The 25920-nt window shown below is 39.5% G+C and overlaps 1 protein-coding gene across 2 annotated transcripts in view; it reads right to left on the bottom strand.

The window, feature by feature from the left end:
• LOC146485078 (mucin-like protein) overlaps window positions 1-25228 on the bottom strand; it is a 35371-nt gene extending 10143 nt beyond the window's left edge. Inside the window, exons 1-14 of one of the 2 annotated variants that reach the window (XM_085104028.1) lie at window positions 24960-25228; window positions 19539-19943; window positions 15040-15444; window positions 10575-10991; window positions 9563-9717; window positions 8836-9225; window positions 7317-7417; window positions 6534-6635; window positions 3613-4199; window positions 2977-3198; window positions 2295-2627; window positions 1933-2187; window positions 870-1063; window positions 330-666 (exon numbers count right to left, since the gene is read on the bottom strand). In XM_085104028.1, coding sequence (XP_084960154.1) covers window positions 330-666; window positions 870-1063; window positions 1933-2187; window positions 2295-2627; window positions 2977-3198; window positions 3613-4199; window positions 6534-6635; window positions 7317-7417; window positions 8836-9225; window positions 9563-9717; window positions 10575-10991; window positions 15040-15444; window positions 19539-19943; window positions 24960-25008 — 3952 coding nt within the window. In that variant the 5' untranslated portion in view covers window positions 25009-25228. The remainder of the gene's footprint in view (window positions 1-329; window positions 667-869; window positions 1064-1932; window positions 2188-2294; window positions 2628-2976; window positions 3199-3612; window positions 4200-6533; window positions 6636-7316; window positions 7418-8835; window positions 9226-9562; window positions 9718-10574; window positions 10992-15039; window positions 15445-19538; window positions 19944-24959) is intronic. The other variant, XM_085104029.1, reaches the window with a different exon arrangement.
• Window positions 25229-25920: the final 692 nt, after the last annotated feature.

Consider the following 25920-nt stretch of genomic DNA (forward strand, 5'->3'; position numbering starts at 1 on the left):
TTGTTGAGCATTAACAGTTATGAGAGACAAAATTTGGAGTACAGGCCGAGGAACTATGGAGTAGTAGTAGCAGTAGATGTAGTAGTAGCAGCAGCAGCAGCAGCAGCAGCAGTAGTAGTAGTAGTAGGAGTAGTAGTAGTAGTAGTAGTAGTAGTAGCAGCAGCAGCAGCAGCAGCAGCAGCGGTAGTAGTAGTAGTAGGAGTAGTAGTAGCGGAGTCTTTATTTAGCGAGGATAACACATAACAGCGCTTAACACTAATAAACTTGTATGGTCCGGCTCGAAATGTAAACGTAAGATTTTCATGCCACTTGGTCACGGTTACACTCACCTGCACACTGTGCACCATTTCCAGTATAACCGGTTGGACAGGGTCCACATTTGTACCCACTGGAATTGGCTGGCGGCGGAAGGTCAGTGCAGACAACTCCTGCGTAACACGGCTGACCATTCATTTCGCAGGCATCAATGTCACTATCACAGAACCTTCCAGTGTAACCTCCTTGACATGCACAGCCCATGTAAACGAACTTGCTGTCGGTGTTGACTTTATCGCCTTCTTCTGGTGGAACGCACTGACCACCATGATGGCACACACACATGTTAATCGTGGGACTCCAGGTTGCGCTTGCGCCTTTGTCATCAGTAGCAACGAATGATAGATTGAACTATAAACAACAATACAAGCGTTTTATATTGGTAATTTTGATTTCAAGAGACAAGGATGCCTGAAATGTCTGTAAGTGCTTTGGTAATTGCCATTTCATATTGGTTGTTATTATATAGCTGAACTGGTCTAAGCTGAAAAGAAGCAATCGAACTTTCCCAATACGGACCTCACGCTTGTTCAATAACATATTTACTGGCCTACCTTTCGCGTTGATGTGACAGGCCAAGTGAAGTGAAGCACATTTCCACTTTGGTTCGTTGTGGCGCCTGCAGGTTTGTTAATCACCCTGAACGTAATGGTGTCGTTGTCTTCTGCTGTGATATTCAGCTGAACAGTTTCATTAAGAGTGGCGTTTATTAAGCTTGGGACATTCACTATCTTTGGTGGAAAATTGTCTATGCAGTAAGATAAGAACAAAGTGAGCGAAATAATTACCTACTTAACCACCAAAGTCTATTTAACAGCATCAGTGGTGACATCATGCGCGGGGGGGGGGGGGGGGTTATAGGTGGTAGCCTGACTGATTTGCATCATTGATTAATCAAATTTCTTAATCTATCCTCACGAAATAGTTGTATATGATGGCCCACCCCACGTCCTTACCTCTTAGACAGCTATAAAAAACGTATGATTTATGTTCATAATCACGAATAAAAGGGAATGCTTTTCAATGGATACACATCTTCATAACAAGTTATAACTGGAAATGCACAGCAACAGATAATGAGACTGGTAGGGCTTCATTCAAATGTCTTGCCCAGAATATTCACCAACGACAGTCTCGGTCCTGCAGCAAGACCAAGTCAGGTTTATTAGGCTTTTCGGATGAGTTGCGGATGGCGACAAATTAAACGATGAAGGAGACGTTGTTGCTGGCGATTTGGACAGTCCAACAGATGAAGACAATCCCCGAACAAACAAGATGTGAAGAAAATTCAAATGATGTTCAAGCACAATTCATCAGTATATATAAACAAACTGATAATTGTTACGCTCTTGACCATCTTGGCATCTTCTCTCTTTTTCACGTTCGAATTACCATTTTCTTTTTTCTATTTTCTTCTACAACAATGTAGGTTTTAATTCTTAATCAATTCGATGTCGCTACCCGCTACGATTGCCTAGCTTTGCTATCTGCAAGTATTGAAAATTGTACTTGTTGATTAAATCGTTGTTATGGCCTGTACCACTACATCTAATACAAAATTTTACGAGGATATATAACTACATTTCTGTTATAATTCAAGCGTTCGCCCTAACTTACCAAGAGAGTTTGACTCATTCACCATTTGAACATTGATATCTTTTGTTACCGATCCAACGGACAGGTCATTTGTGGATGCCACGTCAAACAAGCACTCATAATCCTCTCCACACTGGGCTTCGGCAGCTAGCCTTAGACTGTCGTTATGCCACGTGATGTTATCAGCAAACATGGGCTCAAAATCAGGCTTAGAAAAGGTAGCCACACTTTCATTTTGAGCATAAGTGAACAAAGACTGGGATCGATTAATTTGCCCTGAAAAAAATTAATAGCAGTGAGAATAAAGAATTTTTTGTTGTAAATTAAGTTAACCAGCCTACTGGCAGACCGAAGAGATGTTTAAACACTAATACTGTACTCACACTTAACACCAAACCCAAAGTGGATTTCTCTGAGCGTTGAGGATGATGACAGCACTGTACCATCAGGCAATGTGAAGTCGTCATCCGGGTTATCATTCCACGTTCCCAGCAACCCTTTCGTGGTATTTTTATAATCATCGCCGGGAGTTACTACAAAGGACAGCATTTCTTTTTTCTCGCAAAATTTGACTGACGTTGTTGACGGAAAAGAAACGTCCAGACAGTTTTTCTCCGGTTTCGAAATTGAGACGTTTCTTCCAACGCTCACACTTTGGTTTGTTAGGTTGTTGTAATTGTTGTAATATGCTTGGTCAATCAAAATGCTGATGCCACCTAGACCAAACAATATAAACAAACGATTAGACGAACAGCATATCTAACTAGGCCATCATTCAGTCCAGCAAGGTGAAGAAGGAGACGAGGTTTACAAGTGTGTTCTGCCAGAAGAAATTAAGTGATTTGTGAAGTTTTAAGTAATTGGTCGATATTTTCTTTTTAGAGATTTTACAATTTTATATCAATCGCTGCCTTTTGTTAGGCTAAAAATAACATGTAGCTGCGTTTGAAAGACAATTACCAACCTATTATCGTCATGATGATTAGATAAAAATTCATCTTTATTTAGTCAGATAGCGATCTCATGGACCAATTCTTGTGTAGCCACACCCAAAACCTGCCTTACCTCCTTTCTTTACTCTAACTTCAACAGTGCTCGTGTTTTCTTCTTTAGCGGCTCCGGCTGCAAAAATAGTAGCAGTTGTTGAATTTCCCTGCGCAAGGCTTGTCCTGGCCTGCAGCTGGAATGTTCCGTTTTGTGCATCGATCATCACATACTCGCCGAGGCCATTGAACGTGTAGTTCCCACCATCCAAAGTTTTGAAATGAGGATCACCCCAAAACCAACCTAAATTAACAACGGCAAAAATAAAAAACGAATAAAGAGAAAATGACTTGTTCTGTGAATCTTTTTTGTGTCAACTTATTACCGCTATTCTGGAGCTAGTTAAAACAGAAAAAGGAAAAATTAAAAACAGGTTGTCAGTATGTCAGTCATTCAGGCAGTCAATTAACCAGTCACTTTGTCAGCCATTCATTTGGCTAGCCAGTCAGACAGTCAATCCTTCTTTCTATCATCCGCTCTAAGCCATTCATTCGGTCAGCCATTCATTGAGCTAGCCATTCAGACAGTCTGTCGATCGACCTTTCTTTCCATCAACTGTCACTTTCAACTATCCATCGAGCTAACCATCCAAACAGTTAGTCTGTCCATCTCAGTCGGTCCGTCCGTAAACAAATAAATAACATAAACAGAACTTACGCCTACGAGGAGGTCTGTAAAGGCTGCAGTCATCAGATGGACGATAATTGTAATACAAATCGCACAAAGGCATGTCAACGCAGCAATGCTTATAGGCTTCCAGGTCTGTGTAAACCGTTTCAGCACGATTCAACCGATAATAATAGACGTCTACTTTAACCCGACCTCCGTCAGGCGCTCCAATCTTTAGTGAAGCCCAGTCTTGCCAATCCGTGGAGTAACAACACATCTGAGTCATCCTAAAATATATCAGTCCTTTATTAGGACTATCATAATAAACATACTTAGAGCGTGTGGACTCAAAGCACCAATCGGGCCAAGAATACTTTCTCCAGTCCCAGCGGAATCTTCCCCCATCAAACCACGCCTGCCATCCCGAGCAAGGACATGCCATACGCCAATCCCATCGCACTTGCCGGTTGTACCAATCAAGAATGTTCACGAATTCTTGAAGAGAAGCCCATGTGTAGCACTTATCCAGGGAGCCTATACCATCGCTGTTCTCGATCCTCCAAAAATATCTTCCTGTCAACTCAGTATTTCCTGTATTTTCGTCAAGGTTTAACATTCCAAACAAAGTACCCGAACTAAAAGAGAGGAACAGAAAATAAAACGTGAACACGATTTTCTCCTTCTAAAGTGAATTCTGAACGTAACGCTTTGAGGGCACGTTTTTTTAGCAGGTGTCTTTTAAACTTTTGTAGTTTAGGAGGGTAATGTACTCTCTCACCTTACATATTAATTTTATTTTATATTAATATTAAGCCATTAGCCTTTTTTTTCTTTTTAGTTAGGTGTTTTCCTATTGTAAACTTGGTGTCAGCAATAAAAAGACTTTATCAAAAATGATCTTATATGTAGTTTGCATTGCCACCATGTTGGTGTAAAAAACAAAAGAACAATTTTTTCAAATAGTTTTCATAAAAATGGAAGTTAACTCCCAGGGGAGAAAAATCTTATTGTTTCATGTACACCAGTATGGCCGCCATGACGGCGTCACATGCAAACTCGACTGTCTGGCATTTCCACGAATGGGATATACCGAAATATTATAGTATTGGGTATCATAAAGCGGTCCATTGGAACAAATAACCGGGATGTGTTTTCGCAGCTCTACAAGTCACTGGTCCGGCCTATACTTGAGTATGCGGCTCCTGTTTGGAGCCCGTACTTGATTAAGGATATTGTGGCGCTGGAAAAGGTTCAAAGAAGAGCTTCGCGACTTGCTTTAAGGCAGAAACGTGGCGAATTGAGTTATGAACATCGATGTAGCTTACTAAAATGGGAAACATTAGAGAAGCGAAGAGAATTTCTCTCTCTGGTTCAATGTTATAAGATGGTTTTTGGCATTGATCACCTCTCTTTCCCAGATTTCTTTGAGTTTGCCAAGAGTACTCGTACAAGAGCTAACCACGACCATAAACTTTACTTGAGAAGAGCGGTTTGTAATTGCTACAAATATTCTTTCTTTATTCGCATTGTAAGTAAATGGAACGACTTGCCAGGATATGTTGTACATGCCGAATCATTATCTGTTTTTAGGAGTAGACTTAAAATTCACTTGAATATTTGTTGAATCAGTAGCCATCGAATTTTATCTTGTTTTTAGAAATTTTAAAATATTTTTGCATGTTTTTAGTTAGGGAAATTGTTTTTGTACAGGGATAACCTCACGATTTCCCTATTCAGGATGTTTTTTATTTTTGTTATAGCCTCCTGAATAAAATGTTATGTTATGTTATGTTATGTTATGTTATGTTATGTTATGTTATGTTATGTTATGTTATGTTATGTCATGTCATGTCATGTCATGTTATGTTATGTTATGTTATGTTATGTTATGTTATGTTATGTTATGTTATGTTATGTTATGTTATGTTATGTTATGTTATGTTATGTTATGTTATGTTATGTTATGTTATGTTATGTTATGTTATGTTATGTTATGTTATGTTATGTTATGAAATACTGTCTTAAGCTGTCTTCATATATATTGTTTCGCATCAGTACTGCATGAACAAAATTTTCACATTCAGTTAAGGATAGTGGGCCAGTTAATTAAACAGAGTCTAACAGAGTCTAACTCGGCTTCAAGGAGGCGGCGTGGCCCAGTAGTAAGGGCGCCGGACTTGAAATCCGGAGGTCCCGGGTTCAAGACCCGCCTCGGCCACACTTGTAATTAGCCAGCTGGTTTGCCTCCTGCCAGTTGGGATTTTTAACATGTTATGGTCGATTTGATTATTATTTGTTATTCGTTATTTCTGAGCGGAATGCCTGTAAACTAGCTTTGGGTAGCTAAGTGCATTTCCACTTTAAACAAAGCATTCATTTATTTTTATTTAATTTCATTTAAGGCAATCAGTGGGCCTCCAAATATGTGTATAAGTGGTTTATTTTAAGTAGGTAAATAATTTTCTGGTCTGGAATGCAAGCCTTGTTGTTACCGTCAGCGGTTGACAGTGTTTAGATATGACCGTTAGCAAAATTGAAACTGTGACTTAGAACGGGGTTTTGTTAAAACGGTCTGAACTGTTTTTTAATGACTGATCCAGTTAGTCCATTACTCCTTTTCGTAAATATATCAATAATATAGCTAAATTTAAAGGGTGTACTTGTAACTCTTGCTTATGATCTTTGTCCTTGAAGGTTTAAGTGATTAGCTACATCAGTTAGGTTTAGCTTGATTTTACGTGTATAGTTCATACTTTGCTCTGTTTTATATTACATTAACTTGTCGAGCATTTTAAAAATGAGCCTCTGGTTTGGAAGATTGAGCGATCACTTCCTACGTTTACGACCTTAAAATGAGTTATTATTATTATTATTATTATTATTATTATTATTATTATTATTATTGTTGTTGTTGTTGTTGTTGTTGTTATTAGCAACAAAACAAAAAATAGCCAACTCATTAATCTCACCCTTTCATGTTTAGATAGTTCTTCTCATCGTCTCCTGCATTCCAACCGCCAACAGGAAGACCGTACCAACTAGACCAGTAGTAATAGTAATAGGAGTCGCTCCTGTATCAAAAAGATAGCGGATGTGAGGATTTTCTGGCTAACTCAGCCATGTTATTTTCAATTTGTATTATTTCTTTATGAAGTTTAATGCTCGGCCCCACTAGCACTTGTGCTATAAACACTGCCGAGGGTAAATATTTATTTTTTTTATTTTTATATTTTACTCAGCGACGTAAAAGCAGTAGCAAAGCTATGACTTCACCTTGGAACGTCTGTCTAGTACGTCATGAAAAAACCCTGCCTATTGGCAGGTAAAGACTTGCTTGAAAATCTTGACAGACTACATAATCCGCATCAATTAAAAATTAGAATAGTTTCATGGGAACGAGTAAGTCGGAAATTGATATTGTGACGTCATTGATGTAGAGGGTCGCGTGTCATAGGATACCTAGGGACTAGTTAGGTATTTGGAGGGATTTTTTTCTTACTCTACGTTGGTCAGTTTTCTTGTTTGCTATTTTTTCGCTAACGTTTTGCATTGCTAGATAAACGGGAAAAGTGAGGCTTTGAATCTCATTGCCAGTTTTTACTGCTGGATAGAGGGTTGGCTCTGCAATAAAAACACCATCTTTTAAGGTTGAAGGGGGGGGCGGGGATGTAGGCAGAGACCATCATCGATTTTATGGTTTAGCGGGCCCTGTTCGAGTATAGTACTTTTGTGCACTTCCCTAAAAGACTCACGGAATTACTGGAATGACCCACTGAATTCCTCCTTTGGGATAATTGTACATCAAAAATGTGTTGAGCCCATTTGTAATGATGACGGCTTGAAACGTATTGACCTGCAAAAAAGAAACAGATTCAAAATTATATTATCGTCAGCAAAGCCGTAACAAGAGAAATTTACTTTTTCATTAAATTTCTTCAGTACAGTATAATTTCGTCTCTTTTCTCGTGCTTTCTCTTACTCTTTCTCCCGTTGTTCGATATTTCGCCTGTTTGCTCATGCTCTCAGTCACTCTTTTCCACGTTGAACTTTGCTTATTCGTCGTCTGCTTTCTCGTTTTCTTTTTCTCACTCCTTCTCTTCTTTCCCCGTTTGTCGACATATTCAACGAATACATAAATTAGCTTTCTTCAAAATTTCCGTTTTCTAAAAAGCAGTTGGCCATGCATCTTCCCGCCAAAAAAGGGCGGGTTGAAAGCATGGTCAGCACTCGTTTCCGTATTTCAAACTGACCTTGGACACTCACTCACACTCACAATTACATGAGGCGAAGCTCAGGTTAGCCGAAAATAACACTCCGGTTAGCGTACATAACACTCCATTTATCCTAAATAGCTCTCCAGTTAGTTTAATCTAGCCTCGAGGTAGCTTGAGGTCAGCATTTATATTGGAGGTTAGGATATTTAGCCAAAAAATTGCACTATCTGGCAGCGAGTAGTCGGTGGTCCAGTGGTAAGATTCCAGCCTTTGTTGTTTGTTCTATCAAGCTCGTCACCTCCGCCGTTGGGATCAGTCTGCCGTTAATATTTTGTATAAGATTCCCACTTGGCCGTCGACGACTCTTCTTGAGGTCACTTCTTTTTGCAACTCAAAAGTAGCTTAGTGTGATTTATACTTCGTGTATGAAAATTTAGAAGAAGAAAGGTCAGTTTGAGATATGGAAACTAATTTACCATTCAGCATAGGGTTAACTTGAGTGTGGCATTTCACACTGGCTTACATGGAAGGGAGGACAGTACGTACCTAAGGACGGACGATGACGTCATAACCCTAACCAAAATCTCTCGCACTGATGGGTTACCACATGTTCTTACTCATGGTGCTCCGCGCACGCGACTTTGGCTTAAGGCGCTGTTACACCAGGCAACTTTTCTCGGAATTTTGTTGCGCCGTTGTGACACAAGTTGCACGGATCGTTGCCTAGTGTAACATGGCCTGAAATGAACATGTATCGCAACGTTTTTGGTGCAGTCACCGTTGCGAGAAGTAGAATCGACTTCTACTTCTCGCAACGATTGCGGCAACAACAAAAATTGCGAGACATTTTTATTTCAGGGCATGTTACACCAGGTAACGATCCGTGCAACTTGTGTCGCAACAAAATTGCGAGACAAGTTGCAGGAAAAATTTTCCAGTGTAACAGCGCCTTTACCGCGCTCCACTACTAATTACAAGTGTCATGAAAAAATTACACAAATTGACTATACGTGTATGTGTTCCTTTTTTCCTTTCCAAAGTGATGTAAATGTCTTACCCCGGGGCAGTTCAGACGAGGGATTTCATAGTTGTACCAGTAGTACCAATATGGATAATAAACATAGGGACAGAGGTTCACCCACGTGACAACAAGAACCCAAGTGGCTTCAAAGTTGGAAAACTTTTCACTGTTGTCATAGCGTTTAACATGCTGCGAGGCCATGGTCAGGACTTCACTGGTTTGGCTTTGAACGGTGCACTCTGTGATTTGTTTATACACGTGATAATACACTTTTGAGTGATTGGCTTTAAATGACAAATACTCATCCGTCTGTCCCCAAAACGGAGCGATAATCGCCATATTGCTAAACCACCGATATGCACCAAACTTTTGTGGCCACCACCAGCTCCATTCGTAATTTAGTTGGATTTTGCCATTGCGACAGATCTACAAATTAAAACGTGTACGTGTTAATTAACCTATTTTTAAAAGGCGATGAAATACAAAAAATGTTTATCGTAAGGTACTCACAATATAGGATACGACAGTTTTAACAAGCTGATCGTTTCTTTACTGAATGCACAGCCAACTCCGCCCTGCACTAATAGGGATGTATCCATATACGACTTGGTTATAATGGAGCGTTCGTCAGCTCAAAGGAACCGAAAGCAAAGGACGGGTCATTGCTTGGCGTCCAGTTAACTGGCAATACATAGAAAAAGTCACATCGGGAGTATTTATTTTAAAGACCCCTAACATACCTTACATAAAGAAAGATACTTACATGTAACTTGTAATGCCTCTCGCCGAAGAATGGAAATCCAAAACGGTCTGTTTTGATCTCCAGACAATAGTAGTAATATGGCGAGTCGTTGATACCAAACTCGTTATCACCTTGTTTCGGGCCGTAGGGATACATGTTATTCTCATTTTGAGGGGCTTAAAAGAAATTTTTAAAAGATGGAAGAAGAAAGAGAGAAAGAAAGAAAGAAAAAATTATGAATCAATCTGTCAATCACCTCATTAACGTTTCGAAGAAGTCTTAATGAAGGGGGAATGATCCTCTACTTATTGGGGGTATCTAAATAAAATTATACTTAATTAAAAAGTTAACAGAAATTACTAATGTTTAAACTATTTACAAGAATAGGTTTATCAACAAAGTTTAGAAATCAGGTGGTGAACGCGCAGTTTCTAGTAGGAAAGCCAGAAAAACCTTTAATTGAAGCAAAATGTGTTAAACACTCTGTAGCGCCATTGATAAAAGTGGTGTATAAAGTTGGTGTTTCTTAGGGCGCTGATATTTCCTTATGTTAAGGTAATCGTCAACATTTCTTTTTAAGAAAATAATAGCTTGACTTTTAACATCTCTTTACTTTAGTAAACCTGAGATTCCTGATTCAGTGTCGAATCCACCGGATGTTACCTTTCGGATGTTAACTGGGGAAAATGCCACTGGTAAACTACATCTACGATAGTCCTTTTCACTTAAGTATGAATGTAATGGATTCTTTGAAGAGATAGCACACAGGCTCAGGTTTGAACTCGAACTCACACGCAAAAAAACACGGAAACGAATTTATTACAGAACTTGAGATAATCATCGTCTTGTTCAACGCTAAGCAATGCCTTGAGTTGCCACTCTGGGAAAAATATAAATAGCAACCATAACTGAATGAGTGTGAGGCTTAAAAGAAAAAAGAAGAGGAAGAAGATTAGCAATGGCACTCTGTCCTCTGCTGACACCTCTAAATCGTCTTCGAATCACCTGTACAAATGGTAAGAATGACACTCACCGATTGATGAAGACACTCTTTGGCTTATCGATGGAGAACTGCTTTTAGATGGACTGATAAACAAGGAAACACTTGCGCTGGTTGAAACCGGCTGACTTGTCGATTTGGTTTTTGCAAAGGGGGTACTTGCTGTACCATTGTTGGACTTGCTTGTCGTCATATTTGTGGAAATTGAAGCGCTGTTTTTGAGGGACGTCGAGGTTCTCATGAGAGACGCACTTGCGGAAAGTGAGACATTGGGAATGAGGGACGTCGAGATACTTGAAGACGCACTTTCGGACACTGACGCAGTGGTGCCGAGGGGCGGGGAGACAACCGGAGACATAATTATTGTGGAAACTGAAGACATACTTATGGAAACTGAAGGACTTAAGTACTGAAGTACTGAAGTACCGTTCTGGCTGACTGTGGGACAAACTAGAGAGATAAGCAATGGGTTAAATGTCCATATAACACGAGTTTAGTATTACCAAATTAAAGGACCAACTTTTACGTATATCATCAAAGTCTTTAAAATTTTTCTGAGTTGATGTGCAGCGACAAGGGCAGTGGAGCCTTTTGGCAGTCACACATTGACAGATAAGCCTTCGTGTCACTGATTCCAGGAGTAGGAATAGCTCAAGGATATATCTTAGGAATAACATAAATTTTCTGCTGAGTTATATCTTAAACTATACTGACGATTTCGTGCATAGAGCATTTATATAGAGATGCTCAGTTTTTATGGCAAAAAAGGCAAGCAATTATTTGGAAAAAATAAAATTAGTCGAAAGCTCCTTATTGCTGCAAGATTTTCAAGCAACAAAAAAACTTTCTGCCAAGCATCTTCAACGAATAAACTAGTTAATTTTTCTCTGAGACATATATAACAGTCAACTTTTTTGATGATTTACGAGGAATTAAATGCATCATAAATATGACTGAAATTATGCCCTCAAGCATAGGGATTATAAACAGGACCATATCACGAGTTAATCTTCTGATTTTTAGCCGGGTAATCACAGACCTAATGTCATCGTGAGTATAAGCTCATCAGTCAATGCTATACGGAATTGAAATAAAAGCACCATAAATATGACTGAAATTATGCCCTCCAGCATAGGAATTATAAACAGGACCTTATCACGTGGTTGTTAGTATAATCAGAGACCAAATGTCATCGTGATAAGATAGCTATAATGCCCATCGCCGATACTGCATCGTAAATATGACTGAAATTATGCCCTCAAATGTATTAAGCTTCTGATTGTTAGGCGAATCAGAGACTAAATGTCATCGTAATAAGATAGCTATAAATGCTGTATGAAGTATGCATCCCTGATACATATGACGCCCTCAAGCAAGGGCCGGCATAGACAGTGCCTTGTTTACAAAAGTCGTGTTTACAAAACACGTTAACAGTTAGGAGGTGTAATGCATGTATTTCTTTGTAAGGAACAACGAGCATCTGGTGTATAGATTGCGGAACAAACTAGGTTTCAAAACTGCGAAATTAGTTTCATGCGTTTTCTTTCGTCTCGAGCTTATGACGCCTTTTTGTCGATGGCGCTTAACCGTTTCGTTACGGTAATGTTAACATGACTAATGTTAAAAGAATTTACTTTGCCAATTAGGCTAAGGAACGTTGTGAAAAGAAGTTTAATTAATTCTCTTAGTTTGAATTTTATTGAGTTGCAAAATCTTTCCTTTAATTTCAAACCCGTAGACAACTTTATCATAAACAGCAAACAAACTCGTTTCTTTCCAAAAATTACAACAAGTTGGTTACAGCAGCTTGAATAAGGCAGGTTCGAGGGACGGGTAAAAACCACCGAGGTTTCAAAATGTTTGAGATATTTATGCTTTACTCGTCGAACGAAATGTTTGTCCGTTCAGTTTTGTGAGCCAAACCTCCAGGGTCGGTAGACCAAATTCTTATTGCGTCTGTAAAAAGAATACTGTTGACAAGCACATTCCTGAGGCGAGGCCGGTGCCGCCATGTCCAATACTCTCAACTAAATTCCAGTGGACAAAATCTGGAGTCCAATGGAGTATAGTCATGCAAAAAAACTGGAAGTACAGTCGAGTCCACTTGAGTCAACAGAAGTCTAGTCATAAGATGAAACCGGAAGTGTAAACAATACTTTGAGGAGGTTTGGAAAGTCTTCCGATGGAGTCCATCGGATCCCGCATTGGAAACACATCGATTCCGATGGAATCCCCGGAAGTCTAGTCGTGTCATGAGCCAAAACAAGCACATTGCACCTGTAACATAACTCGTTCTTTAAGCCCTAACTTGAGACTGGCACGCTTAACATGTAACATAACTCGTTCTTAAAGCCGTGAGTCGATACAAGCACGCGACACATGTAACATAAGTCGTTCTTTAAGCCGTAAGTCGAGACTAACTTGTAATATCACTCGTTCTTAAAACCATGAGTCGAAACAAGCCACTACACATGTAATATATTATGTAAAGTCGTTCTTAACTGAAGCGATCACGGAATCGAAACAAGCACGCTACACGTATGACATAACTCGTTCTAAAGTCATGAAACCATACAAGCACTCTACCTGTGTGTAATACAACTCGTTCTTTTTAAGCCCTGTGTCCCCCGAGCCCTAACTCGAGACTGGCCCGCTCCACATAAGAGCTGAGTCATCATGAAACCACACAAGCACGCTATCTGCATGTAATGTCCAATGGATCAAATCAGTGGACTCCACCGGAACGACTTTCAACCCCCTCGTACACATGAGTGGACATTTTTCTAAGTCATTCACGAATAGAAAATATACTTTTCCAGTAGAATCTATTCGTGTCCAACGGATCACCTACTCTAACAGGACTTTTCACCACTACACTTCCGGTTTTCCAATGGAAAGCAAGGAGATACCACTGGAGTCTACTCCTGCACGCATGTTTTAAAGTTGGTGATTTTCATCACGTTAAGAAATGCGTTCGCTGAATCTGTGTTACGTCGAATCAAAGTGCGTACTCGTTATAACTAGAGAGACTGATCTTTTACGTTTCTTATATCTCACCCAGCAAAACAACAGAGAGTAGAAATTAACACAGTCCTACCAGTCAACATCATGTTGTTATCAGCGGCCCAACGGCCTCGATTTATGCCTTAAAGTTTGCAAAACATTAATTTCGAGAGCTCATCTGTCTCTTTTCGGCTTAGAGACTGCCATTGTGTATTTTAAGAAATTTTAGAATTAGCATTTAAAAGCATAGATTTGTTCGTAGGATTTTATTGAGTGTTCAAATGTAATTTTTACATTTTGAGTATTTATTCCCGGTAAATCTAATTGGCTTACATTAAAAGCATGACACAAGATAACATCGCGTAAGCAAACAAGGGGCGGCAGACGACTCGTGCAGTAATTGTATCCAGTGTTGTTTTTTTCCTTCCCTTCTCCTGACCGCCGACTTTCGCGCTGCCACACTTTCGCGCTCTCCGGAAAAAAGAACGCCTGATCGCAGGTTAGGAAAATTAAAACAAAAATGCCCTCTGTTTCGACCAATCAGCATTCAGTAACTTTGCCCTCTATGTTATAAAAGTCGTTACAAAGGAGGTTCTAGTTTGGAGTCTGTAGACGAAATTCTAGAAGTGTGACCATTCAACTGAAATCAATTGAGCAGTACTTTTCTGTGATATCAGATTTTTTTTTTATCATGCCTTATAGGGTGGTTATAATTTTTTTCAGTGTGTGAAAGCATCCTTCTTGTGCTATTAAGGAGGAATGATCCTCTATTTATTGGGGACATCTAAATAATAATTATACTTAATTAAAAAGTTAACAGAAATTACTAATGTTTAAACTATTTACAAGAATAGGTTTATCAACAAAGTTTAGAAATCAGGTGGTGAACGCGCAGTTTCCAGTAGGAAAGCCAGAAAAACCTTTAATTGAAGCAAAATGTGTTAAACACTCTGTAGCGCCATTGATAAAAGTGGTGTATAAAGTTGGTGTTTCTTAGGGCGCTGATATTTCCTTATGTTAAGGTAATCGTCAACATTTCTTTTTAAGAAAATAATAGCTTGACTTTTAACATCTCTTTACTTTAGTAAATAGATCCCTGATTCAGTGTCGAATCCACCGGATGTTACCTTTCGGATGTTGACTGGGGAAAATGCCACTGGTAAACTACATCTACGATAGTCCTTTTCACTTTAGTATGAATGTAATGGATTCTTTGAAGAGATAGCACACAGGCTCAGGTTTGAACTCGAACTCACACGCAAAAAAACACGGAAATGAATTTATTACAGAATTTTAGATAATCATCGTCTTGTTCAACACTAAGCAATGCCTTGAGTTGCCACTCTGGGAAAAATATAAATAGCAACCATAACTGAATGAGTGTGAGGCTTAAAAGAAAAAAGAAGAAGAAGAATTAGCAAAGACACTCTGTTCTCTGCTGGCACCTCTAAATCGTCGTCGAATCACCTGTACAAATGGTAAGAATGACACTCACCGATTGATGAAGACGCTCTTTGGCTTATCGATGGAGAACTGCTTTTAGATGGACTGATAGACAAGAAAACACTTGCGCTGGTTGAAACCGGCTGACTTGTCGATTTGGTTTTTGCAAAGGGGGTACTTGCTATACCATTGTTGGACTTGCTTGCCGTCATATTTGTGGAAATTGAAGCGCTGTTTTTGAGGGACGTCGAGGTTCTCATGAGAGACACACTTGTGGAAAGTGAGACATTGGGAATGAGGGACGTCGAGATACTTGAAGACACTGAAGCAGTGGTGCCGAGGGGCGGGGAGACAACCGGAGGCATAATTATTGTGGAAACTGAAGACATACTTATGGAAACTGAAGGACTTAAGTACTGAAGTACTGAAGTACCGCTCTGGCTGACTGTGGGACAAACTAGAGAAATAAGCAATGGGTTAAATGTCCATATAACACGAGTTTAGTATTACCAAATTAAAGGACCAACTTTTACGTATAACATCAAAGTTTTTAAAATTTTTCTGAGTTGATGTGCAGCGACAAGGGCAGTGGAGCCTTTTGGCAGTCACACATTGACAGATAAGCCTTCGTGTCACTGATTTCAGGAGTAGGAATAGCTCAAGGATATATCTTAGGAATAACATAAATTTTCTGCTGAGTTATATCTTAAACTATACTGACGATTTCGTGCATAGAGCATTTATATAGAAATGCTCAGTTTTTATGGCAAAAAAGGCAAGCAATTATTTGGAAAAAATAAAATTAGTCGAAAGCTCCTTATTGGTGCAAGATTTTCAAGCAACAAAAAAACTTTCTTTAACAGTAAAAACTACGTTTTCATCGCCAAGCATCTTCAACGAATAAACTAGTTAATTTTTCTCTGAGACATATATAACAGTCAACTTTTTTGATGATTTACGAGGAATTAAATGCATCATAAATATGACTAAAATTATGCCGTCAAGCATAGGGATTATAAACAGGACCATATCACGTGTTAATCTTCTGATTGTTAGCCGGGTAATCACAGACCTAATGTCATCGTGAGTAAAAGCTCATCAGTCAATGCTATACGGAATTGAAATAAAAGCACCATAAATATGACTGAAATTATGCCCTCCAGCATAGGAATTATAAACAGGACCTTATCACGTGGTTGTTAGTATAATCAGAGACCAAATGTCATCGTGATAAGATAGCTATAATGCCCATCGCCGATACTGCATCGTAAATATGACTGAAATTATGCCCTCAAATGTATTAAGCTTCTGATTGTTAGGCGAATCAGAGACTAAATGTCATCATAATAAGATAGCTATAAATGCTGCATGAAGTATGCATCCCTGATACATGTGACGCCCTCAAGCAAGGGCCGGCATAGACAGTGCCTTGTTTACAAAAGTCGTGTTTACAAAACACGTTAACAGTTAGGAGGTGTAATGCATGTATTTCTTTGTAAGGAACAACGAGTATTTGGTGTATAGATTGCGGAACAAACAAGGTTTCAAAACTGCGAAATTAGTTTCATGCGTTTTCTTTCGTCTCGAGCTTATGGCGCCTTTTTGTCGATGGCGCTTAACCGTTTCGTTACGGTAATGTTAACATGACTAATGTTAAAAGAATTTACTTTGCCAATTAGGCTAAGGAACGTTGTGAAAAGAAGTTTAATTAATTCTCTTAGTTTGAATTTAATTGAGCGTGCAAAATCTTTCCTTTAATTTCAAACCCGTAGACAACTTTATCATAAACAGCAAACAAACTCGTTTCTCTCCAAAAATTACAACAAGTTGGTTACAGCAGCTTGAATAAGGCAGATTCGAGGGACCGGTAAAAACCACCGAGGTTTCAAAATGTTTGAGATATTTATGCTTTACTCGTCGAACGAAATGTTTGTCCGTTCAGTTTTGTGAGCCAAACCTCCAGGGTCGGTAGACCAAATTCTTATTGCGTCTGTAAAAAGAATACTGTTGACAAGCACATTCCTGAGGCGAGGCCGGTGCCGCCATGTCCAATACTCTCAACTAAATTCCAGTGGACAAAATCTGGAGTCCAATGGAGTATAGTCATGCAAAAAAACTGGAAGTACAGTCGAGTCCACTTGAGTCACCGGAAGTCTAGTCATAAGATGAAACCGGAAGTGTAAACAATACTTTGAGGAGGGTTGGAAAGTCTTCCGATGGACCATCGGATCCCGCATTGGAAACACATCGATTCCGATGGAATCCCCGGAAGTCTAGTCGTGTCATGAGCCAAAACAAGCACATTGCACCTGTAACATAACTCGTTCTTTAAGCCCTAACTCGAGACTGGCACGCTCAACATGTAACATAACTCGTTCTTAAAGCCGTGAGTCGATACAAGCACGCGACACATGTAACATAAGTCGTTCTTTAAGCCGTAAGTCGAGACTGACATGTAATATCACTCGTTCTTAAAACTATGAGTCGAAAAAAGCCACTACACATGTAACATATTATGTAAAGTCGTTCTTAACTGAAGCGATCACGGAATCGAAACAAGCACGCTACACGTATGACATAACTCGTTCTTAAGTCATGAAACCATACAAGCACTCTACCTGTGTGTAATACAACTCGTTCTTTTTTAAGCCCTGTGTCCCCCGAGCCCTAACTCGAGACTGGCCCGCTCCACATAAGAGCTGAGTCATCATGAAACCACACAAGCACGCTATCTGCATGTAATGTCAAATGGATCAAATAGACTCCACCGAAACGACTTTCAACCCCCTCGTACACATGAGTGGACATTTTTCTAAGTCATTCACGAATAGAAAGTATACTTTTCCAGTAGAATCTATTCGTGTCCAATGGATCACCTACTCTAACAGGACTTTTCACCACTACACTTCCGGTTTTCCAATGGAAAGCAAGGAGATACCACTGGAGTCTAGTTGACAGTATTGGACAACCCATACTCCTGCACGCATGTTTTAAAGTTGGTGATTTTCATCACGTTAAGAAATGCGTTCGCTGAATATGTGTTACGTCGAATCAAAGTGCGTACTCGTTATAACTAGAGAGACTGATCTTTTACGTTTCTTATATCTCACCCAGCAAAACAGCAGAGAGCAGAAATTAACACAGTCCTATCAGTCAACATCATGTTGCTATCAGCGGCCCAACGGCCTCGATTTATGCCTAAAAGTTTGCAAAACATTAATTTCGAGAGCTCATCTGTCTCTTTTCGGCTTAGAGACTGTCATTGTGTATTTTAAGAAATTTTAGAATAAGCATTTAAAAGCATAGATTTGTTCGTAGGATTTTATTGAGTGTTCAAATGTATTTTTGACATTTTGAGTATTTATTCCCGGTAAATCTGATTGGCTTACATTAAAAGCATGACACAAGATAACATCGCGTAAGCAAACAAGGGGCGGCAGACGACTCGTGCAGTAATTGTATCCAGTGTTGTTTTTTTCCTTCCCTTCTCCTGACCGCCGACTTTCGCGCTGCCACACTTTCGCGCTCTCCGGAAAAAAGAACGCCTGATCGCAGGTTAGGAAAATTAAAACAAAAATGCCCTCTGTTTCGACCAATCAGCATTCAGTAACTTTGCCCTCTATGTTATAAAAGTCGTTACAAAGGAGGTTCTAGTTTGGAGTCTGTAGACGAAATTCTAGAAGTGTGACCATTCAACTGAAATCAATTGAGCAGTACTTTTCTGTGATATCAGATTTTTTTTTTATCATGCCTTATAGGGTGGTTATAATTTTTTTCAGTGTGTGAAAGCATCCTTCTTGTGCTATTAAGGAGGAATGATCCTCTATTTATTGGGGACATCTAAATAATAATTATACTTAATTAAAAAGTTAACAGAAATTACTAATGTTTAAACTATTTACAAGAATAGGTTTATCAACAAAGTTTAGAAATCAGGTGGTGAACGCGCAGTTTCCAGTAGGAAAGCCAGAAAAACCTTTAATTGAAGCAAAATGTGTTAAACACTCTGTAGCGCCATTGATAAAAGTGGTGTATAAAGTTGGTGTTTCTTAGGGCGCTGATATTTCCTTATGTTAAGGTAATCGTCAACATTTCTTTTTAAGAAAATAATAGCTTGACTTTTAACATCTCTTTACTTTAGTAAATAGATCCCTGATTCAGTGTCGAATCCACCGGATGTTACCTTTCGGATGTTGACTGGGGAAAATGCCACTGGTAAACTACATCTACGATAGTCCTTTTCACTTTAGTATGAATGTAATGGATTCTTTGAAGAGATAGCACACAGGCTCAGGTTTGAACTCGAACTCACACGCAAAAAAACACGGAAATGAATTTATTACAGAATTTTAGATAATCATCGTCTTGTTCAACACTAAGCAATGCCTTGAGTTGCCACTCTGGGAAAAATATAAATAGCAACCATAACTGAATGAGTGTGAGGCTTAAAAGAAAAAAGAAGAAGAAGAATTAGCAAAGACACTCTGTTCTCTGCTGGCACCTCTAAATCGTCGTCGAATCACCTGTACAAATGGTAAGAATGACACTCACCGATTGATGAAGACGCTCTTTGGCTTATCGATGGAGAACTGCTTTTAGATGGACTGATAGACAAGAAAACACTTGCGCTGGTTGAAACCGGCTGACTTGTCGATTTGGTTTTTGCAAAGGGGGTACTTGCTATACCATTGTTGGACTTGCTTGCCGTCATATTTGTGGAAATTGAAGCGCTGTTTTTGAGGGACGTCGAGGTTCTCATGAGAGACACACTTGTGGAAAGTGAGACATTGGGAATGAGGGACGTCGAGATACTTGAAGACACTGAAGCAGTGGTGCCGAGGGGCGGGGAGACAACCGGAGGCATAATTATTGTGGAAACTGAAGACATACTTATGGAAACTGAAGGACTTAAGTACTGAAGTACTGAAGTACCGCTCTGGCTGACTGTGGGACAAACTAGAGAAATAAGCAATGGGTTAAATGTCCATATAACACGAGTTTAGTATTACCAAATTAAAGGACCAACTTTTACGTATAACATCAAAGTTTTTAAAATTTTTCTGAGTTGATGTGCAGCGACAAGGGCAGTGGAGCCTTTTGGCAGTCACACATTGACAGATAAGCCTTCGTGTCACTGATTTCAGGAGTAGGAATAGCTCAAGGATATATCTTAGGAATAACATAAATTTTCTGCTGAGTTATATCTTAAACTATACTGACGATTTCGTGCATAGAGCATTTATATAGAAATGCTCAGTTTTTATGGCAAAAAAGGCAAGCAATTATTTGGAAAAAATAAAATTAGTCGAAAGCTCCTTATTGGTGCAAGATTTTCAAGCAACAAAAAAACTTTCTTTAACAGTAAAAACTACGTTTTCATCGCCAAGCATCTTCAACGAATAAACTAGTTAATTTTTCTCTGAGACATATATAACAGTCAACTTTTTTGATGATTTACGAGGAATTAAATGCATCATAAATATGACTAAAATTATGCCGTCAAGCATAGGGATTATAAACAGGACCATATCACGTGTTAATCTTCTGATTGTTAGCCGGGTAATCACAGACCTAATGTCATCGTGAGTAAAAGCTCATCAGTCAATGCTATACGGAATTGAAATAAAAGCACCATAAATATGACTGAAATTATGCCCTCCAGCATAGGAATTATAAACAGGACCTTATCACGTGGTTGTTAGTATAATCAGAGACCAAATGTCATCGTGATAAGATAGCTATAATGCCCATCGCCGATACTGCATCGTAAATATGACTGAAATTATGCCCTCAAATGTATTAAGCTTCTGATTGTTAGGCGAATCAGAGACTAAATGTCATCATAATAAGATAGCTATAAATGCTGCATGAAGTATGCATCCCTGATACATGTGACGCCCTCAAGCAAGGGCCGGCATAGACAGTGCCTTGTTTACAAAAGTCGTGTTTACAAAACACGTTAACAGTTAGGAGGTGTAATGCATGTATTTCTTTGTAAGGAACAACGAGTATTTGGTGTATAGATTGCGGAACAAACAAGGTTTCAAAACTGCGAAATTAGTTTCATGCGTTTTCTTTCGTCTCGAGCTTATGGCGCCTTTTTGTCGATGGCGCTTAACCGTTTCGTTACGGTAATGTTAACATGACTAATGTTAAAAGAATTTACTTTGCCAATTAGGCTAAGGAACGTTGTGAAAAGAAGTTTAATTAATTCTCTTAGTTTGAATTTAATTGAGCGTGCAAAATCTTTCCTTTAATTTCAAACCCGTAGACAACTTTATCATAAACAGCAAACAAACTCGTTTCTCTCCAAAAATTACAACAAGTTGGTTACAGCAGCTTGAATAAGGCAGATTCGAGGGACCGGTAAAAACCACCGAGGTTTCAAAATGTTTGAGATATTTATGCTTTACTCGTCGAACGAAATGTTTGTCCGTTCAGTTTTGTGAGCCAAACCTCCAGGGTCGGTAGACCAAATTCTTATTGCGTCTGTAAAAAGAATACTGTTGACAAGCACATTCCTGAGGCGAGGCCGGTGCCGCCATGTCCAATACTCTCAACTAAATTCCAGTGGACAAAATCTGGAGTCCAATGGAGTATAGTCATGCAAAAAAACTGGAAGTACAGTCGAGTCCACTTGAGTCACCGGAAGTCTAGTCATAAGATGAAACCGGAAGTGTAAACAATACTTTGAGGAGGGTTGGAAAGTCTTCCGATGGACCATCGGATCCCGCATTGGAAACACATCGATTCCGATGGAATCCCCGGAAGTCTAGTCGTGTCATGAGCCAAAACAAGCACATTGCACCTGTAACATAACTCGTTCTTTAAGCCCTAACTCGAGACTGGCACGCTCAACATGTAACATAACTCGTTCTTAAAGCCGTGAGTCGATACAAGCACGCGACACATGTAACATAAGTCGTTCTTTAAGCCGTAAGTCGAGACTGACATGTAATATCACTCGTTCTTAAAACTATGAGTCGAAAAAAGCCACTACACATGTAACATATTATGTAAAGTCGTTCTTAACTGAAGCGATCACGGAATCGAAACAAGCACGCTACACGTATGACATAACTCGTTCTTAAGTCATGAAACCATACAAGCACTCTACCTGTGTGTAATACAACTCGTTCTTTTTTAAGCCCTGTGTCCCCCGAGCCCTAACTCGAGACTGGCCCGCTCCACATAAGAGCTGAGTCATCATGAAACCACACAAGCACGCTATCTGCATGTAATGTCAAATGGATCAAATAGACTCCACCGAAACGACTTTCAACCCCCTCGTACACATGAGTGGACATTTTTCTAAGTCATTCACGAATAGAAAGTATACTTTTCCAGTAGAATCTATTCGTGTCCAATGGATCACCTACTCTAACAGGACTTTTCACCACTACACTTCCGGTTTTCCAATGGAAAGCAAGGAGATACCACTGGAGTCTAGTTGACAGTATTGGACAACCCATACTCCTGCACGCATGTTTTAAAGTTGGTGATTTTCATCACGTTAAGAAATGCGTTCGCTGAATATGTGTTACGTCGAATCAAAGTGCGTACTCGTTATAACTAGAGAGACTGATCTTTTACGTTTCTTATATCTCACCCAGCAAAACAGCAGAGAGCAGAAATTAACACAGTCCTATCAGTCAACATCATGTTGCTATCAGCGGCCCAACGGCCTCGATTTATGCCTAAAAGTTTGCAAAACATTAATTTCGAGAGCTCATCTGTCTCTTTTCGGCTTAGAGACTGTCATTGTGTATTTTAAGAAATTTTAGAATAAGCATTTAAAAGCATAGATTTGTTCGTAGGATTTTATTGAGTGTTCAAATGTATTTTTGACATTTTGAGTATTTATTCCCGGTAAATCTGATTGGCTTACATTAAAAGCATGACACAAGATAACATCGCGTAAGCAAACAAGGGGCGGCAGACGACTCGTGCAGTAATTGTATCCAGTGTTGTTTTTTTCCTTCCCTTCTCCTGACCGCCGACTTTCGCGCTGCCACACTTTCGCGCTCCCCGAAAAAAAAGAACGCCTGATCGCAGATTAGGAAAATTAAAAAAAAATGCCCTCTGTTTCGACCAATCAGTATTCAGTAACTTTGCCCTCTATGTTATAAAAGTCGTTACAAAGGAGGTTCTAGTTTGGAGCTGTAGACGAAATTCTAGAAGTGTGACCATTCAACTGAAATAGCAGTACTTTTCTGTGATATCAGTTTTTTTTTATCATGCCTTATAGGGTGGTTATAATTTTTGTTCAGCGTGTGAAAGTATCCTTCTTGTGAAAGGTATTGAACAGTGCTTTCCTTTGGCGCGGTCTGTTTATTGATACTTCATAAAATGAGAATTTGTTGTTGTTCAGGGCCCGCGGCGTGGGTTTTGGAGTCGGAGGGGGGGTGGGGGTAGGGGGCTAAAGCGAACGCGTTATAGTTAGCGTGAGACAACTAGGGGGTCCGGGGGCATGCCTTAGCCTCCCACGCAGGGGAGGAGGTAATACGAGTGCCCTAAAAACGACTGCGTGGGATGCTATAAAATGCCTCAGTTCCGTTTCAGCCTTCCGCATGTTTGTCTAGACAAGTTTGTTTGCTTTGTTTAAGTCTTCTGAAATGGCTGGAAATGCATCAAAAACTGTCAGCACTGAGTAAATTTTTAATTGAATCAACTAAAATATGTTTTCTTTTCTTTTGAAGTAAGGAGTCAATGCTTCAGTCTGTCCCTTACATTTGACCAACACAACAGGCTGTTGAGGCAGAAATTTTCGACATGTTTTCTTCTGAAAGCCAGTGGCTTGTGAAGACATAGTGCTGTCGTTCATGCTACCGTAAATCATGTGTGTTTCTTTGTTCGTTATGATAGCGGGATTGAATGATCCAGGATGACCGTAGCTGTACATGGTTCTCCGTTTCAAACATTTACGCGTGACGGCGATAGGTTCAATAAGTAGCTTTCAAAAATGATTAAAACACCACACGAGTACATACAGGTAACATACGAGTAACAAACGGAACATACGGATACATACGAATACATACGAGTAACATACGGATACATACGAATACATACGAGTAATACGATCAACATCCGCCCCCCCCCCCCACCCCCGCTCAAACTGAACCGGGTACGTGTTTGCTGACGTGAAAAATGCTTGCAAGTCTGATAACTAGAGCTTCCTTTATGAGAAAAACATTCGTATTACTCGTATGTACTCGTATGTATCCGCATGTTAGTCGTATGTATCCGTATGTTACTCGTATGTTACTCGTATGTATTCGTATGTATCCGTATGTTCCGTATGTTACTCGTATGTTACCCGTATGTACTCGTGTGGTGTTTTAGTCATGATCTTCAAAAATAAATGCCTTAGCCTCCCACGCAAGGGAGGAGGTAATAAGAGTCCCCTAAAAACGACCGCGCGGGAGGCTATGAATGCCTCAGCTCTTTTCAGCCTTCCGCATGTTTGTAGCTTTGTCTAGAGATTTTTTTTTTATTTGTTTGTTTGCTTTGTCGATTGGGGACCTCGACACTTTCAAGAAAAAATCTTCGCGTTACAGGCCTTTTTTTTAATAGCAAAACGGCCTAAAAGTTGTCAATGAGTTATCCCTACGTTCATCTTAAGTAGAGAATAAGTTGTAAGCGTAACATGCAAGTGGTGTATCCCCAGCTCTCGGGTATTAAACACTAGCCGCCTTCTAAACATGACAGTAAAGTGAAAAACAAGAAGACACCTAAGACCTGCAGGTAGGCTAAGGTTACCCCTTTCACCATGGTTACCCTTCCTTCTTGTAAACAGTGAAGACATAGTTTCCGCTACGAAACACCGCGGAACAACAGCTTAGCCCTTAGCTAGGTTGTTCGATATGTTATGCGTAAAGACATAGTTTCCGCTACGAAACACCTCGGAACAGCGACAGAGCGCAATGCCGTTACGCTATTAGAAATGCAAGAAGATAAAATATCACTTACCCTGCGAAACAGCACAGAGCAGAACCACAACCTTCACAGCCTGCATCATGTTGTTATGAACATTAGTGTGGCGTGATGTTAGGTTATATGCCGGACGGTTTTAAATTGCATGAACTATTAATCCTTGAATTCACTTCCTTGTTTGCTTCACTCAATGACAGCTATTAACAATGGAAGATCCTGTCTTGAAACGGTAGTATCGAAAACGAAGAACGAAAATGACGACTAATTACGAAAACGAAAACCTATTGCGAAAACGAAGACCCTTTACGAAAACAAGTTGAAATTACCTTTGTGGACAAAGGTTATGTTCATGAGACACACTACGAAACCGAAGATCCTTACGCAAATATTAAATTCTGAATTTGACACGTCTGTAATTTATTACGTAATATCAGTTCAACAGTAGAGCCCCATGAAGCCTTCAATGGGACTACTTTAAAGCTAAAACCGGAGATTTAACAGAGGAGACATGACATGCGTATGGTGGTATATAATTAAGCAACAAGATACAAGTTTATTAATAACAAAATGACTAGCCGCCGGTAATTAAACTTCCGGCGAGGAAAAATGTCCTTAAATGTAAATATATAAACATCTGGGCAAAAAGTGTGCGAGGAAAAATGTACTGTTGTTTGAATAAAATAATTTACCTATACCATTACAACGTCTAAAATGTACGAAACTCATTTTTCAAATAGGGCTAACAATACGGAATATATTTTAACAGTACAACTCAAAAAAAGTTAACTGGAACAGACCAACTTACTCGAATGGGAAAACCCCCTCAGAAAGCATCACAATTTCGCACTGATGTAGTAAGCTTTCCCCGAACTAACCCAGCCACTCCAATCCCGAACGCATTCACTTTAGGGAATTCGTGAATTATCGTGGGTGGGATCGAGACGTACCTTCGACGAATGTGCATGGACGACGTGGGGGGATTATGTTGCCTTACTAG

The sequence above is a fragment of the Pavona decussata genome, unplaced genomic scaffold, assembly GCF_977016875.1.
Source record: "Pavona decussata unplaced genomic scaffold, jaPavDecu1.1 SCAFFOLD_28, whole genome shotgun sequence".
Taxonomy (NCBI): domain Eukaryota; kingdom Metazoa; phylum Cnidaria; class Anthozoa; order Scleractinia; family Agariciidae; genus Pavona; species Pavona decussata.